This window comes from Tamandua tetradactyla, chromosome 17 (assembly GCF_023851605.1).
Source record: "Tamandua tetradactyla isolate mTamTet1 chromosome 17, mTamTet1.pri, whole genome shotgun sequence".
Taxonomy (NCBI): domain Eukaryota; kingdom Metazoa; phylum Chordata; class Mammalia; order Pilosa; family Myrmecophagidae; genus Tamandua; species Tamandua tetradactyla.
Window position 1 is genome coordinate 46,619,973 of NC_135343.1, and position 12,855 is coordinate 46,632,827.

General features: G+C 47.4%; 1 protein-coding gene across 4 annotated transcripts in view; it reads right to left on the reverse strand.

Moving 5' to 3' along the window:
- SFXN5 (sideroflexin 5) overlaps positions 1-12,855 on the reverse strand; it is a 136,440-nt gene that overhangs the window by 51,679 nt on the left and 71,906 nt on the right. For all 4 annotated transcript variants that reach the window (XM_077134559.1, XM_077134562.1, XM_077134560.1 and 1 more), the window contains exons 7-9: positions 2,908-2,961; positions 1,880-1,936; positions 142-207 (exon numbers count right to left, since the gene is read on the reverse strand). In XM_077134559.1, coding sequence (XP_076990674.1) covers positions 142-207; positions 1,880-1,936; positions 2,908-2,961 — 177 coding nt within the window. The remainder of the gene's footprint in view (positions 1-141; positions 208-1,879; positions 1,937-2,907; positions 2,962-12,855) is intronic.

Consider the following 12,855-nt stretch of genomic DNA (forward strand, 5'->3'; position numbering starts at 1 on the left):
CTAGAAAGCCTGCCCAGGCGTCCTGCCCACAGAAACCTCCACCCCCACCCGGCCCTGACCCAAACTCAAGGGTCTGGGCCGCGATGCTGGGTGAGGCAGCCGCAGAGCAACAGGACGGAGAAGGCAAGGGGAGCTACTCACGGCAATAGAGACAGCACTGATGACGGCGCCCAGGTAGCCCTGGATGAACTTGGATGCGGGTGAAGGCTGGAAGACAGAGGCAGAATGTCAGATATTCCTGATGTTCTCACAAGCAGTGGGGACAACCAAAGCAACCGGCCGAGGCCTCAGTCTTGGGATTTGTTCATATGAAACGTCTTCCCACAAAGGACAGGCTAAGCCTACTTAAAATTAGGCTTAAGAGTTCACCCCCAGAGAACCTCTCTCTGGGGGTGGGCTGCAGTGGCTCAGCAGGCAGAGTTTTTGCCTGCCATGCCACAGACCCGGGTTTGATTCCCAGGGTCTGCCCAAGCAAAAAAAAAGAAAATTTATATTTTGGGTACACATTATCTAATTTAACCTATATGGTCAGTTTAGCTGAACGCCATAAGTACATCCCTCCAGAAACAGAAATAAAAAGAAAAGAGAAAAAACCCATACATCCTATACCCCTTTACCCCTTCCTCTCATTGACCACTAGTATTTCCATCTACCCAATTTATTCTACCTCTTATCCTCTTTTTATTTACATATTTTTTATTCATATTTTTTATTCATCTGTCCATACCCTGGATAAAAGGAGCACCAGAATCAAGGTTCGGAAAGGATGCAAATGTTCTAAAAATGGTCACAATGATGAATACACACTATGTGATGATACTGTGAGCCAATGACTATACACCATGTATGGACTGTGTGTATGTGAAGATTTGTCTATAAAAATATATATATATATATTTTTTTTTACATGGGCAGGCACCAGGAATCGAACCCGGGTCCTCGGGCATGGCAGGCAAGCACTCTTATCTGCTGAGCCACCGTAGCCCACCCAATAAAAATATTTTTAAAAAATATTTACATGTGGGGAACATAGAGACATAGGTTGGAAATTTAGATGCGCAGGAGGGGTGAGGAGGGCAGGTGTCCTCAAAGCGCCAGGCCCCTTCCTTCCTACTGCCCAGGCCCAGCCCCTAATCTCTGGCCTCTGCCCCAGAGTTAGAAAATGACCAAGACCCTCTCTTACCTCAAACTGACAGCCCCCAAAGCGGACTTAGATTCCTCCTCCCCCCACACCCACGGCCTCTGGGCTTGATGCTGAAGCAGGGACCTGACCAGAGCCAGAGATGTCCTTGCCAGCAAAGCAGAGGCCCAGCTGCCCTTCCTGGATCACAGAATGGGGAGCTGGGGCTCCCCTGTGAGCTCGCCCCAGCAGTGCAGGGGGCTCGGGAAGGACGTGCTGGTCCCCTTGGGCCCCTCTCCTCTCAGGAGCCATCCCTCAGCTTTGTGGCCAGCAGTCTGAGCACTGGGAACTTTTAGGCAACTTCTAGGCAAGCAAGGAGGACATGTTAGGTGAAGTTCATCTCTGCTTGGCTGGTGTCAATCCTGAGCCAAGATCTGGGCCTAGGAGACACTCAAGAAAAATTCTGAAGCCAACAGAGTCTATCCCTTGCACTGCCACCGCCAGACTCACATTCTAGGGACCTTCTTCATGTCATATAGCCAACCCCTCCCAGCGGGGCCCCTGCCCAGACTCCTGCTGACCTCAGCGAAGTGAGGTCTGCATGTGCTACCCCTCCTGAAAGGGAGTTCAGATTAAATCAAGTGCCCAGAGGAGGGTGATGCTTAACCAAGGGGGAGCAGCCACTGATGGGGTTATAGGGAGAATAACCAGCCAGCCCAGCCTGAATCTCACCCTGGGGTGGTCGTGGGGCGTGCTCACCTTGGTAGCATTGCGGTTTGCATAGTTGACACAAGCGTTGTGGCTCTGGTTCAGCCACTGAAAGGCAACGAAGGAGAGGAGAGGTCAGGAAAGGTGGTCCCGGGAGGCCACAGCCCTCCAGAAGGAAACAGGACACGCTCTCCAGCCCACAGCTGGTTCCATCCATCCCAAAAGTTAGCATGACCAAATGTCCCAGTTTTCCTGGGACTTTTCAGTTTTAGCACAAGAACCCGCAGTCCTTGGCAAACCAGGCCGGCTGGTCCTGCCAACCGGTCCAGGGATGGTTACCTCTCCCGGAACATGGCACTCACTGCCCGTAATGGGCCCCCTGCCTTGGCCATGGTCTGCCTTATTATATTACTTGCTGGGGGGTTGTGACATTCAGGTCCCTGGAATGACTGATAGCCTTGAACCTTTTTAAAAACCTCCAGCCCACTGTCCTGTACCTTCTCTAATGCCCAAACACAGACACTGTTAGTTTTATTCAAGGAAGACTCTTCTACCAGACAGACATGCTTTCCTCCTGACTCTCTTTCTCCGCACAAACATGGATATTCTCAATTATTTTCAGGGAGTCAGAACCCAGACTGTCTCAGTGAGCAGAGAACAGGTCTGTGACGCTTGTTGACCTACTTCACTGCTTTGGGGGTTGGGGGTGGATTTACCTTCCCCTGCAGATTTGGACGAGGCTGATGCCAAAAGGAGGTGGACGTTGGGGTCACTGACTATGGAACAAGGGACAGAGAAGGCAGTCACCAACAACTCATCGTGCCCCCGGCAAGGACACCAGGCCGGCCCTCACTACCTCTGTCCAAAGGTGAGGGTGACGTCTAAGGCTCACGTGAGCTGGGCTGCACGGGACCTGCTCAGTGGGCCCAAAGGCCTGCATTTGGCCACTAGAGGCCTCTGGCCATGAGAGAGGTGTGGAGTGGGCTGAGACCACCTCAAGGATCCTGGACCGAACAGACGTTCTTAGCCAGCACTTGCTTGAGCCCTTCCTCCAGGGTCCTCTGCCAGGGGACAGTTACCTGCCAGAAGACAGTGGATGCCAGTGTCTGGTTTGGCAAGAGAAGACCGACCACCTACGAGAGAGAGGAAAGGAGAAGAAATCAAAAGAAGCACCTGACATTTCTGTAAAGAAAAATTATACAGCCATGCATGCGAGTGAGCTGGAGCTATACAAACTGATGTGGAAGGATGCCCACAGTGAGATGGTAGACAACGGGAAACAATCAAGAAAAATTGTTTGTACAATATAAGCTCATTTTTGCAAATAAAAAATATCATATTTATGTAATCACACACACACACACACACACACACACACACACAAAGACGTATCTCCAAGCATGAAAAAACTACAGTACAGCATGCCAACTGTTAATCGTGCATGTATCTAGAGGTCAGCTCGCAGGGCATTTCCCTCATTCTATTTAAATATTTCTGTATCCTTTTCAACAATGGATATGTATTATTTCCATAGCAGGGGAAGGGAGGGCAATGTAAACAAAAAGGAACCCATTCACTTCAACTCATATAACCTGGTTCCATCATGACCTGGCCATCTAACAGGATTTTTGTAAGGATTAAATAAAAATCATTTTAAAGGCCTTAAATGCTTTACAAAAACAAGTTGTGGGGATTTGTATTGGTTATTTCTGAGTCTCCATGAAATGAAAACCTATATACCAAGTTTAAGCTACTGCATGAAATGTAGGTGTCTAATAAATATTTGTTGAGTGAATGAATGAATGGGTAAAAGCACGAATGGGTACGTGCACACATATGGCTAGGCGTAGTGACATATGTATGGATCCATCATTTCCAAAGCCTAGATATCACCTAACACCTAGACCACTGACTTTGTTCTTCTGGTTTAAGTCAAGATCAACCATCCAAGCTGGACACTACCAAACCTAGGACTTCAAGAATCTGCACAGGTCTCTCTATTTTACCTTTCCAGTGTTTGTGTGCAAAATAACACCCACAAAACATGCTACATATGGAAAAAATGTGCACAACCATCCACATATTGACTTATTTATTATTCCTGTAGATAAAATGGTTCTTTGGCAAGAATGTCTGAAAGGAACAAGTATAAACATTCAATACCAGGCCGTAAATCAAATTCTAGACACCCTCAGAAGCATTAGTAAATCATGTTTTAAACATTAAAATGTTTTAAAACAGTGAACACGCACACACACATTTATATTTATTGGCCCATATCAGTTTGAATAAAATTATATAACGCGAAACTTCTCCACAGCTCCAATGAACAATTATCTTACGTGGGTTTCTCTCCCAGAATGAAATCCCAAGTTGCTTTCTCTCTGCAGTGTCAGCTTAGAAGGAGTGGCATGCCACCCCAAAGACCTGGGGTCTTAGACCCAGCTCCATCCCTGCACCACCTCTGTCCCCGCTGGGATTCTTGCTTTCTCACCTATAAAGTGGAGGAATTGACTTCGGAGGTCCTATCTCGGTGTCAAGTTCTATTCTTGGGCCCAGGTAGATGTGAAGGTGTATCTCAGGGGCTCCTCCTGGTCACCCTCTCAGCCAGGAGCCGGACACCAAAGATGAGGCAGAGCCTAGAGAGCCTGGAGCTGGGAATGGAGGATGCGAGCAAGCAAGTGGTGTGCGTGTGTACACACCTGTGTGTCCATGTACACCTGGGCAAGTCTGATGGCCTAAGTCTGAGGAAATGAGGGCTGCTCTCTATGGTCAGGACTTTGCACGTCGTTCCCCCTGATCTAAATCAGCTTATAAAGCACACATGTGACTTGAACTACATAGTCTGCCCCTACCCCCTCTACCCCCACTCTCTCCCAAGAACAACATGACACAGCCCCATGGGACTCACTGTATTTACTAGACAACTTGTCCAGGATGCCGTTCATTACATCACAGGGTCTCCCTTATGAAGTCTCTTAGAGGAGACTTTTTTCTAGTTTCCAGGTCAAAAATTGTTCTTCTGAGCAACTGGTTTGCATCTGTCTTGCAGATGGAGCCATTTCACTGTGTCTCTCTTCACCCTGGCTGTTAGGAAGCTCAGGTCTGAACCTCACAACATGTATTTTTGTCTGAATCATACTTCTCTTCTCAAACCTTCTTGTTTCATTTTCATCTTCACGTGCTTCATCTTTTAGCATGCATTCTTTTTAGAATATCATTGTCTTTTCCAGAACCAGAACCCTAACTAAACTAAACTAATTCCCAGGCTTTGCACTATACACACACACTGCCATGGCTCTGTGACCAGTGGGTTCTTCCCCCTGCTGGGCAGCCCCCACCAGCCTCCTGTCCCAACTTCCTGCCCTGACTCAGGCTGATGCCCATGCCAGCACCTCTGGCTGTAATACTACATCTCCTTATGCTTTCTTAAAGGTAGTGTTGATTGATTTTGCCAAGCACGTCCCCACGTCATACAATAACTCTGGGGTCAGAAAATAGAGGTTACTTTCCATATTTTGCAAATGGGAGACTGAGGCTTGAAGAGGTTCAGTGACTTGCCAAAGGCCTCACAGCAAGCTGGGAAAAGAGGTCTCCTAATTCCTGCCCTGGGGAGCCCGACTCTCTGATTTTAGGATGCTTCCTTTCCAGCTCATCCCTCCGAACCCAAAGGAAGAGGGAATTCAGTCAACACTCCATGCCCATTTATTGAGCATCTTCTACATGACAAGTTCCCAGCTGCTCCCAGTAGAGACCGAAGGAGAGCAGTATAGGGTCTGTAACCACAACAGACCCAAAGACCAAATGCCCTTTATAATGCCTTGGTGTGAAAATGACTGGATTTAATTAGGTACCTGGGTGTGTGTTAAGTAGATAAATTCCAACATCCCAATTGCAGTTCACAAGAGGAGCAGTCGGTATAGCGAAGCTGAATTGGCCTAAAGGGACCCTAGGGAGCTGCTCAAGGCTGTGGTGAGGGGAGCAGGGACCCTGCCCTCCAGGCCGCTGCAGTCAGGCTGGCAGGGACCAGAAGCGCGCAGGCGCCAGCTCATTCCCTATTAGGCAAAACGCAGCACCATCTGCACACTCCCAGGAGCAAGAGCAGATATTTTATAACTTCCTTTTTTCTTTTTAAGTCTAAATTAAAAATAAATGTTCCCTTCAGTTCTCAGATGTATATCTCTGGTGCAACCTGCCCACATTCCCTCCCGCTGCCCTTTCCAGAACATGGCAGGGGGAAGGGGGGAAGAGATGGTTGGAGAGAGGGGGCCAGCCCACCCGGCTTCAATGCCAGTAGACGGCATCTCTCCCGAGAGGGAGATGCTTCAGGCATGGCCAGGCAGGCGGGCAGAGGGAGCCCAGAAATGTGGCTGGTACAAAGGAAAAGTAGAAGGAGAGGGAAACAGGAGCCAGCCACTAGGATTTCAAGCCCAGCCTCCACCCCATCTCGCTGCAGGACCTTGGCCAAATCTTACATCCTGTCTTTGTTCCCATTTATAGTTCACGACACAGTCGGGTGCCCCCGGCGGCTCCCAGCTCAGGGCGGCTGGCCTCCCGGCACACCTGGCTATAAGTGTGCCGATTCCCACTCAGGTTGCTGCATGTGGGGCACTAATTAACACTTGGGCTCTGGTTGCAGGAAGAGCTGGGTGCCCACCCTGGATCCAGCACTTACCAGCTATGACCATGGGCAAGGTGCGTGAGCAGTCTGTGCCTCTGATTCCTCACGTTAAATGGGGATGATCCTGGAACCTCTCCAGTGGTCATGAGGGGAGATAGCACGTGGAAAGATTCTGGCACAGGGTCTGGCATGCCAGTGTTAGTTGTAGGTATCCTTCCTCTATTCCTTTCTAGTTCTTGTCTAGCCTTTACCAATCACTGCTGCCCACCAAGGGCTCTCTTTTTCTCTGAATTCTACAATCTGCAGTGCACAATATAGCATCATCTTGGTGCCAGCTCATCCATGAATGCAGTTTCATCCCTCAAAGGATGACGAGCTCCTAAAAGATAGAATCATGATCTTCCCCTCTGATGTCACCCAAAGCACCCAAGACAAAGTTAGGCTCCCATGACAGGATGGGAGAACATTGCTAAGTCGCACAAAATAGTTCCTGGCCAGGGAAGACTGATGGATTGTGACAATGTCCACCATCGCTCATCTCTTCCAAACTCCTGGGGGGGGTGGGTACATAGTGATTCATCCCAATTTTTCACTGCTCCCTGCATCCATACCCTTGCCATGGCCTCATCGTGGGAGGAATTTCCCTGCCTCTTGACTTAGCGTGGCCATGTGACTTGCTTGGCCAATGGCACGTGGGAAATGGCCGGGTTTGAGCCCCGGCCTCAGAGGCCTCATGAGTGTCTACTTTTTCCCTTGTGTTTTGAACATTTCCACAAGGAGACCTGCCCTGCCTATCCTGCCAGTCCAGGGAAGATGAAAAGAAACAAGCGGAGTGGAGCTCTGCAAAGGGCAGCTGACTCCCCACTGACCCACAGACCTGCAGTAAGAAGCAGATCTGCCCCTGTTGCTCTAGTTAGTCTAGACCAGCCAGACCCCAGATGCCCGAGAATAAATGCGTATGAATGCCACTGAAATTTGGTGGATGTTTGTTATTGCACTATAGTAGCAATAGCTAATACAGGATTACCATGTATGAGGAACAAATACGCTGTCCTTCCTGGCCCCACATTCTGTACCACCATAAATGTACCTTGAATTGTGTCTTCACTAGTGACTTGGTCCCTGAGGCAGCCTTGATGATCAAGCGACCACCCTACCTGCTGACCACTAGTCCATCTCTGGGGCCACCCTAGCAAGTCTAGGAAGTGGGGGGAGTCTGCTTGAGCCTGGTCTCAGGGGAGGATCAGGAAGGGGGCCCAGGGCACCATATGGTAACTGGCTCACAAGAAAAAACACACCTTCACTTCAGGCCTCCCTCAGAATGATTAGCCACTACAGAGAAATCACAGAGAGAGCCATTCCCCAAATACCCAATTTTCCTGGCCAGAAGCCAAGCACGGACAGTTGAAGACAAGGACAGAGGGCAGTAAGGCCACTGGCCACAATTCTGTGAGCTATATCTTGGGACTCAGGAGAGCAACTCCCCACCTGTTGGCCACTTCCTGCACAAAACTGACCCAAGTGATAGAAGAAGATTTTACAAGGCATGGAAAACCTGGAGCAGAAACGGGGAATGTGTCAAAACAATTGAGTGGTGAAACTTAAGCCAGGGGAGGACTATGGGGTATTGGATTACCTTCCTTGGAGAAGGATGGCAGAAATAACTGTCACTCTCACCCTCATCCCATCACTGCTTGGCTAATCTCTCCTCATGCTTCAGGTTTCTGCTTATTTGCCACTTCCTCCAGGGAGCCTTCCCTGGCCCTCAAGATGAGCTGTCATGTGCTCCCTCAACATCTTCTTTGCAGCACTCATCTCAATACTAAGTATCTGTTTGAAGAATATCTCTTTGACAGACCATAAGCTTTGGAGAGACAAGGCCACATGACATTTATTTATCACATATCCTGGAATCCCGACTAGAAAACAGTCCTTTGACATCACTTCCTTTCCCTCCACACTGACCCACATGTTCAATCCTAAATTGTCCTTCTTCATTTTTGATAGACCTGCCATAGGCCTTGTCATGGTCAGGTTCATGTGTCAACTTGCCCAGGCGGTGATGCCCGTTTATTTGGTTGAGCAAGCACAGGCCTGTTTGTTGCTATGAAGACATTTCATGGACTTAAATCATGATCACTGGTGGCTGTATCCACAGTTGATCGTATTTGTAATCAGCTAAGGGGAGTGGCTTCTGCGATGAGTGATGCTTAATCTAATCACTGGATGCTTTTAAGGAGGATTCAGAAGAGACAGTCACTCTTCCTGCTTCAGCCACTGAGCCTCTACTGTGGAGTTCGTTGAGGACCTCCATTGCAGCTGCCAGCTTGCAGCCGGCCCTACAGAACTTGGACTCTACATTCCCACAGTTATGTGAGACACTTTTATACATTTTATGATTCTGTTTCTCTAGAGAACCCTAGCTAATACAGGCCTGGATTCTTGACCACTTGCCTGTCTTTTCCTTCTCCTTTATCTTCTGATTCATGGGGCTAATGATCTGAAAAGTACCATTCAGCACATCAGGGGTGCTGCGATCTAAAGGATCCCAAATCTCTCATCAAATGACTGGTCAATTCCAGGGAAGGACAGAAAGGCTCTGGGGCAGGGCCAAGCCCTGGACATAAACTGAACCCTCTGTATCCCCTCCTGGTGATGAGGTGGCTTATATGCCAGCACCTTCTGATACATGGGGTTTCAACATCCATGAGAAGATCTGGTCTACACAGTCTGAGCTCTTCATTTCCCAAGACAGAAATCTGTATGGATTTCATCCAAGGCCACTGGACTCCCTCACTGGGCACTCACGGGCTGCAGTTCTTAGACCCCCAACTGAAGGTGGGTGATATGTCCTTGAGTTTAAGAGCTCCAGATGTGACAAGGTGGGGGGACAGTAACACCAGGGATGTGCGGGGCAGAGGAGGGAGGCATCATTGCCACCTGGGAGAAACTCAGACTGGAAAGAGAAGCCAGCTCCTGGCTTGGGAGGCACCACGGTGGCCAAGGGTGCAAGGCACAGGTAGGCAGTGGGTAGAGTGGAGAGGGAGGAGGCCAAGTCCCAGCCCTGCCTCTCTGTGGCCACATGTGCAGGAAGAGGACAGGGCCGCACGCCTCTCAGCAAGAAACTGGGAGTGAAGATGCCGATTATAAGAAGCCACCGCAGTTGGGGGGGGGCTGGTCTGGGCAGACATCTGAAGAAAGGGACTTCTGAACAGCACCAGCCTTGGGGATCAGGAGCCTCGAGGACCCCCAGGAGCCTGGGGCGCACTGGCTTAGCTGCGTGCTTATGTATAAATCGGGATCTCTCTGCCACACACCGAAGGAGGGAAAAGTTCCCATTTTCAAATGTTAAGCTTAAAATAAGACACTACATGGGTGCCAGTGGATCTGTGAAATCTGCTGACTAAACTGGCAGCAGCCTCTGGGAGAAAACCAGCACTTTTCTCCTGAAGCTCTGGGAAGGGTATGCAGGGGAGGGGAGGGGGTCTCTCATGCAAGGCCCTGTGGGATGGGGTGGGGGGGGTGCTCACCTGGGCAGGGGGCAGCATGGAAGTAGTTTCCAGAAGCATCACCGTCAAGGCAGCTGGCAGCCTTCCTCACCCCTCTGCTCCGTTACTCAGGGAACTTAGCTCCTCTCATACATGCTGGCACCCCTGTTTCTATTTTGGTAAGCGTTTTGGGTGGCTTCTGCATATGTATATTTCTTAGCCACTCTACAGACAGGGGCTTCCCTAAGGTATGGACTGGACCCTTCACTCCCCTTCAGGCCCGGCATCTGCTGAGATGTCAAGTGCAGCCAGGTGACCGTGGACCCAGGGAAGCTGATGGGGCTGGTGGGAGCCAGGCCTGGGGCTCCCTTCACACAAGGTGGGGCAGTGGCTTGGGGAGGGAGTGGGACCTATGGGTCCTCCCATGGCTCGTCCATGTTGAAGTACCAGGATGAAAGGCCCACAGGTTCCCCACGCCCTGTGGCTCCTCTGGGAACCAGCTTCTGGCCCAGCTACTCCCAATCTTGGGATTTGAGTATTTGAGGCTAGGAAGTGAGAACAGGTGAGCATGTCACCTGCTTCACCTGTCCCAGGTGCTCATACAGCACGTCAGTGGCCATGCCTTACTACCTCACAACAGCCATGTTTACTCACAGACAGGTGTTTACTCCTGGCTGCAGAGGACATGTTGGGATAGGACATTCATAGCGTCTTCCAAGCTCCCAGGGTGCCTGCACGCTTGTAAATTCTAGATGACTGGCTTGCCTGGGTAGGAGGAGAGAGCAGGAAAGGGAGGGTGAACTTCAACCACACCCAGCGATTAGAGAGGGGGCTGGCAGCCCTTGGGTGAGCCAGTTCAGCCCCGCTGATGGCAGCCATTAACTTTGTAAGGGTCCATTTGGCCTCTAATGGGGAAATCAGTCCCAAATTCAACTCTTGCCAATTCAAACACTCAGTTCTCTGACTTGACAAAGAGATGGCACTTTTGTTTTTCCTAGTGTTGATGGAATATTTATAAAAATGATAATGGAGGACTCATGTTTGCCTACCTCTTAACCATTCTTTCCTTCTTTCTTACTTAACAAAGCCTTATCAACGACATACCCAGCTAAACTGTATATTAAATATAAGCATCCAGGAGGTCTTCTAAAAGGGAGCTGACTCAGTTGGTAGGTCCATTGTTTTACTCTTCCACTCTTTCTCCTTCCTGGAATGTGGATGTGATGGCTGGGGCTCCAGCAGGCATACTCAACTATGAGTGGACTAAGATGGAAGCCAACACTGTGAATGGTGGTATTGAAAAACGGAGGTCTGGGTTTCTGATGACATTGTCGGAATCTGCCTACCTCCAAATTTCCTTGACATGACAGAGAAATAAACTTTTACTTTGTTTAAGCCACTGTTATTTTGGATTTTCTGTTATAAGCAGATGACCTAATCCTAACTGATAGAATCATATACTGTGTTACAAAGAAAACCACAATAAATTCCAAATGGCATAAATGTAGAGGTTACACTCTGAAAACAAAATAAACTGAAAAATATTAACAAAAAATACATTTTTAAAACCCAATGATCTCACTTTTCATGCAGGAGACCAGGGTTCGATTTCCGGGCCATGTACCCCAAAAAACCCACAAAAAACAAAAAACAAAACAATGACTTGGAATTACAAACGTATTGGGTACTATAATTTCAAAATTGTTTAGAAAATAACATAGGATCACTACACATGAAAATGTATTAGAAATAGTCAAAACTATACTCAAAGGCAAAGTCACAGCCCTAAACACTTTCATTAGGAAGAAAGAATGAGAATAAACAAACTAAGCATTCAAGGCAAGAAGGAAACCAATCACAAACAAACCAAATAAAAGAGAAATGGAAATAATAAAGCAAAAGCAGAAATGAATGAATTAGAAAATGAGAACAGAAGAATTGATAAATGCATCTAAGAGCTGATTCCTAGACATCGTTCTTACAAATTTACTTATGTTAATAAAGGGGGTGGAGGTGAGAAAAAAGGGCAAGATCCAAAATAGATCCAAGGAAAGATTCTTCTATTTTGAAACATTAATATTTAAAACTTTCTACAAAAATAACATCACACAGTAAAGTAAACTGGGAGAAGAGATCTGCTATATATAATCTGAAGGATTAATATCCAATATATATAAAGAACTTCTATAAATTAACAAGAAAAATACAGCCCATAGAAGAAGGAACAAAGGTTGTGATCTGGTAATTCACAGAAGAGAAAATACAAATGGCCAATAAATAGCTGAAGAGGGACTCTATTTTTGGTGCTCAGGGAAATGAAAATTAAAATGGTAATGGGATACCACTTCTTCCCCATCACACTGGCAAAAACGTTAAAAAGAGGAATACCAGCATTGCCAAGGTGTGGTAAAAGTTCGTCTTTCTGAGGGGAAATGTGGCAATAGCTATTAGAAATTTAAATGTGCACACCTTTTACACAATAACTTAACTTTCTGGAGTCTGTCCTTAAGAAATCCTCTTGTGCAAAAGGAACTTTTCAGGGATTTTTCATGACATTGTTGTTTCTAATAATAAATGGCCAGAAACAACCTAAATCTACTGCTAGCAGGCAAAATGCATGAATGGCTGGCTGGCTGGCTGGATAGATGAATGAGCAGACCTTTACATAGGCACGCTGTTAAATGTAAAAAACTAACTGTGGATAAATAAGCATATTGTTATATTTTCATTGAAAAAAAACTACAAAAATATAATTTCAAATGATGATTCATAGGCATGCAAATAATAGAAAATTCTAGATGCTCACATCCAACTTTTAACAGAGGTTATTTCTGGGAGAGATTTGGGGTTGAGAGTAGTCAGAAAGACTTACATAAATATATATATATATATATATATATATATATATATTTATATAT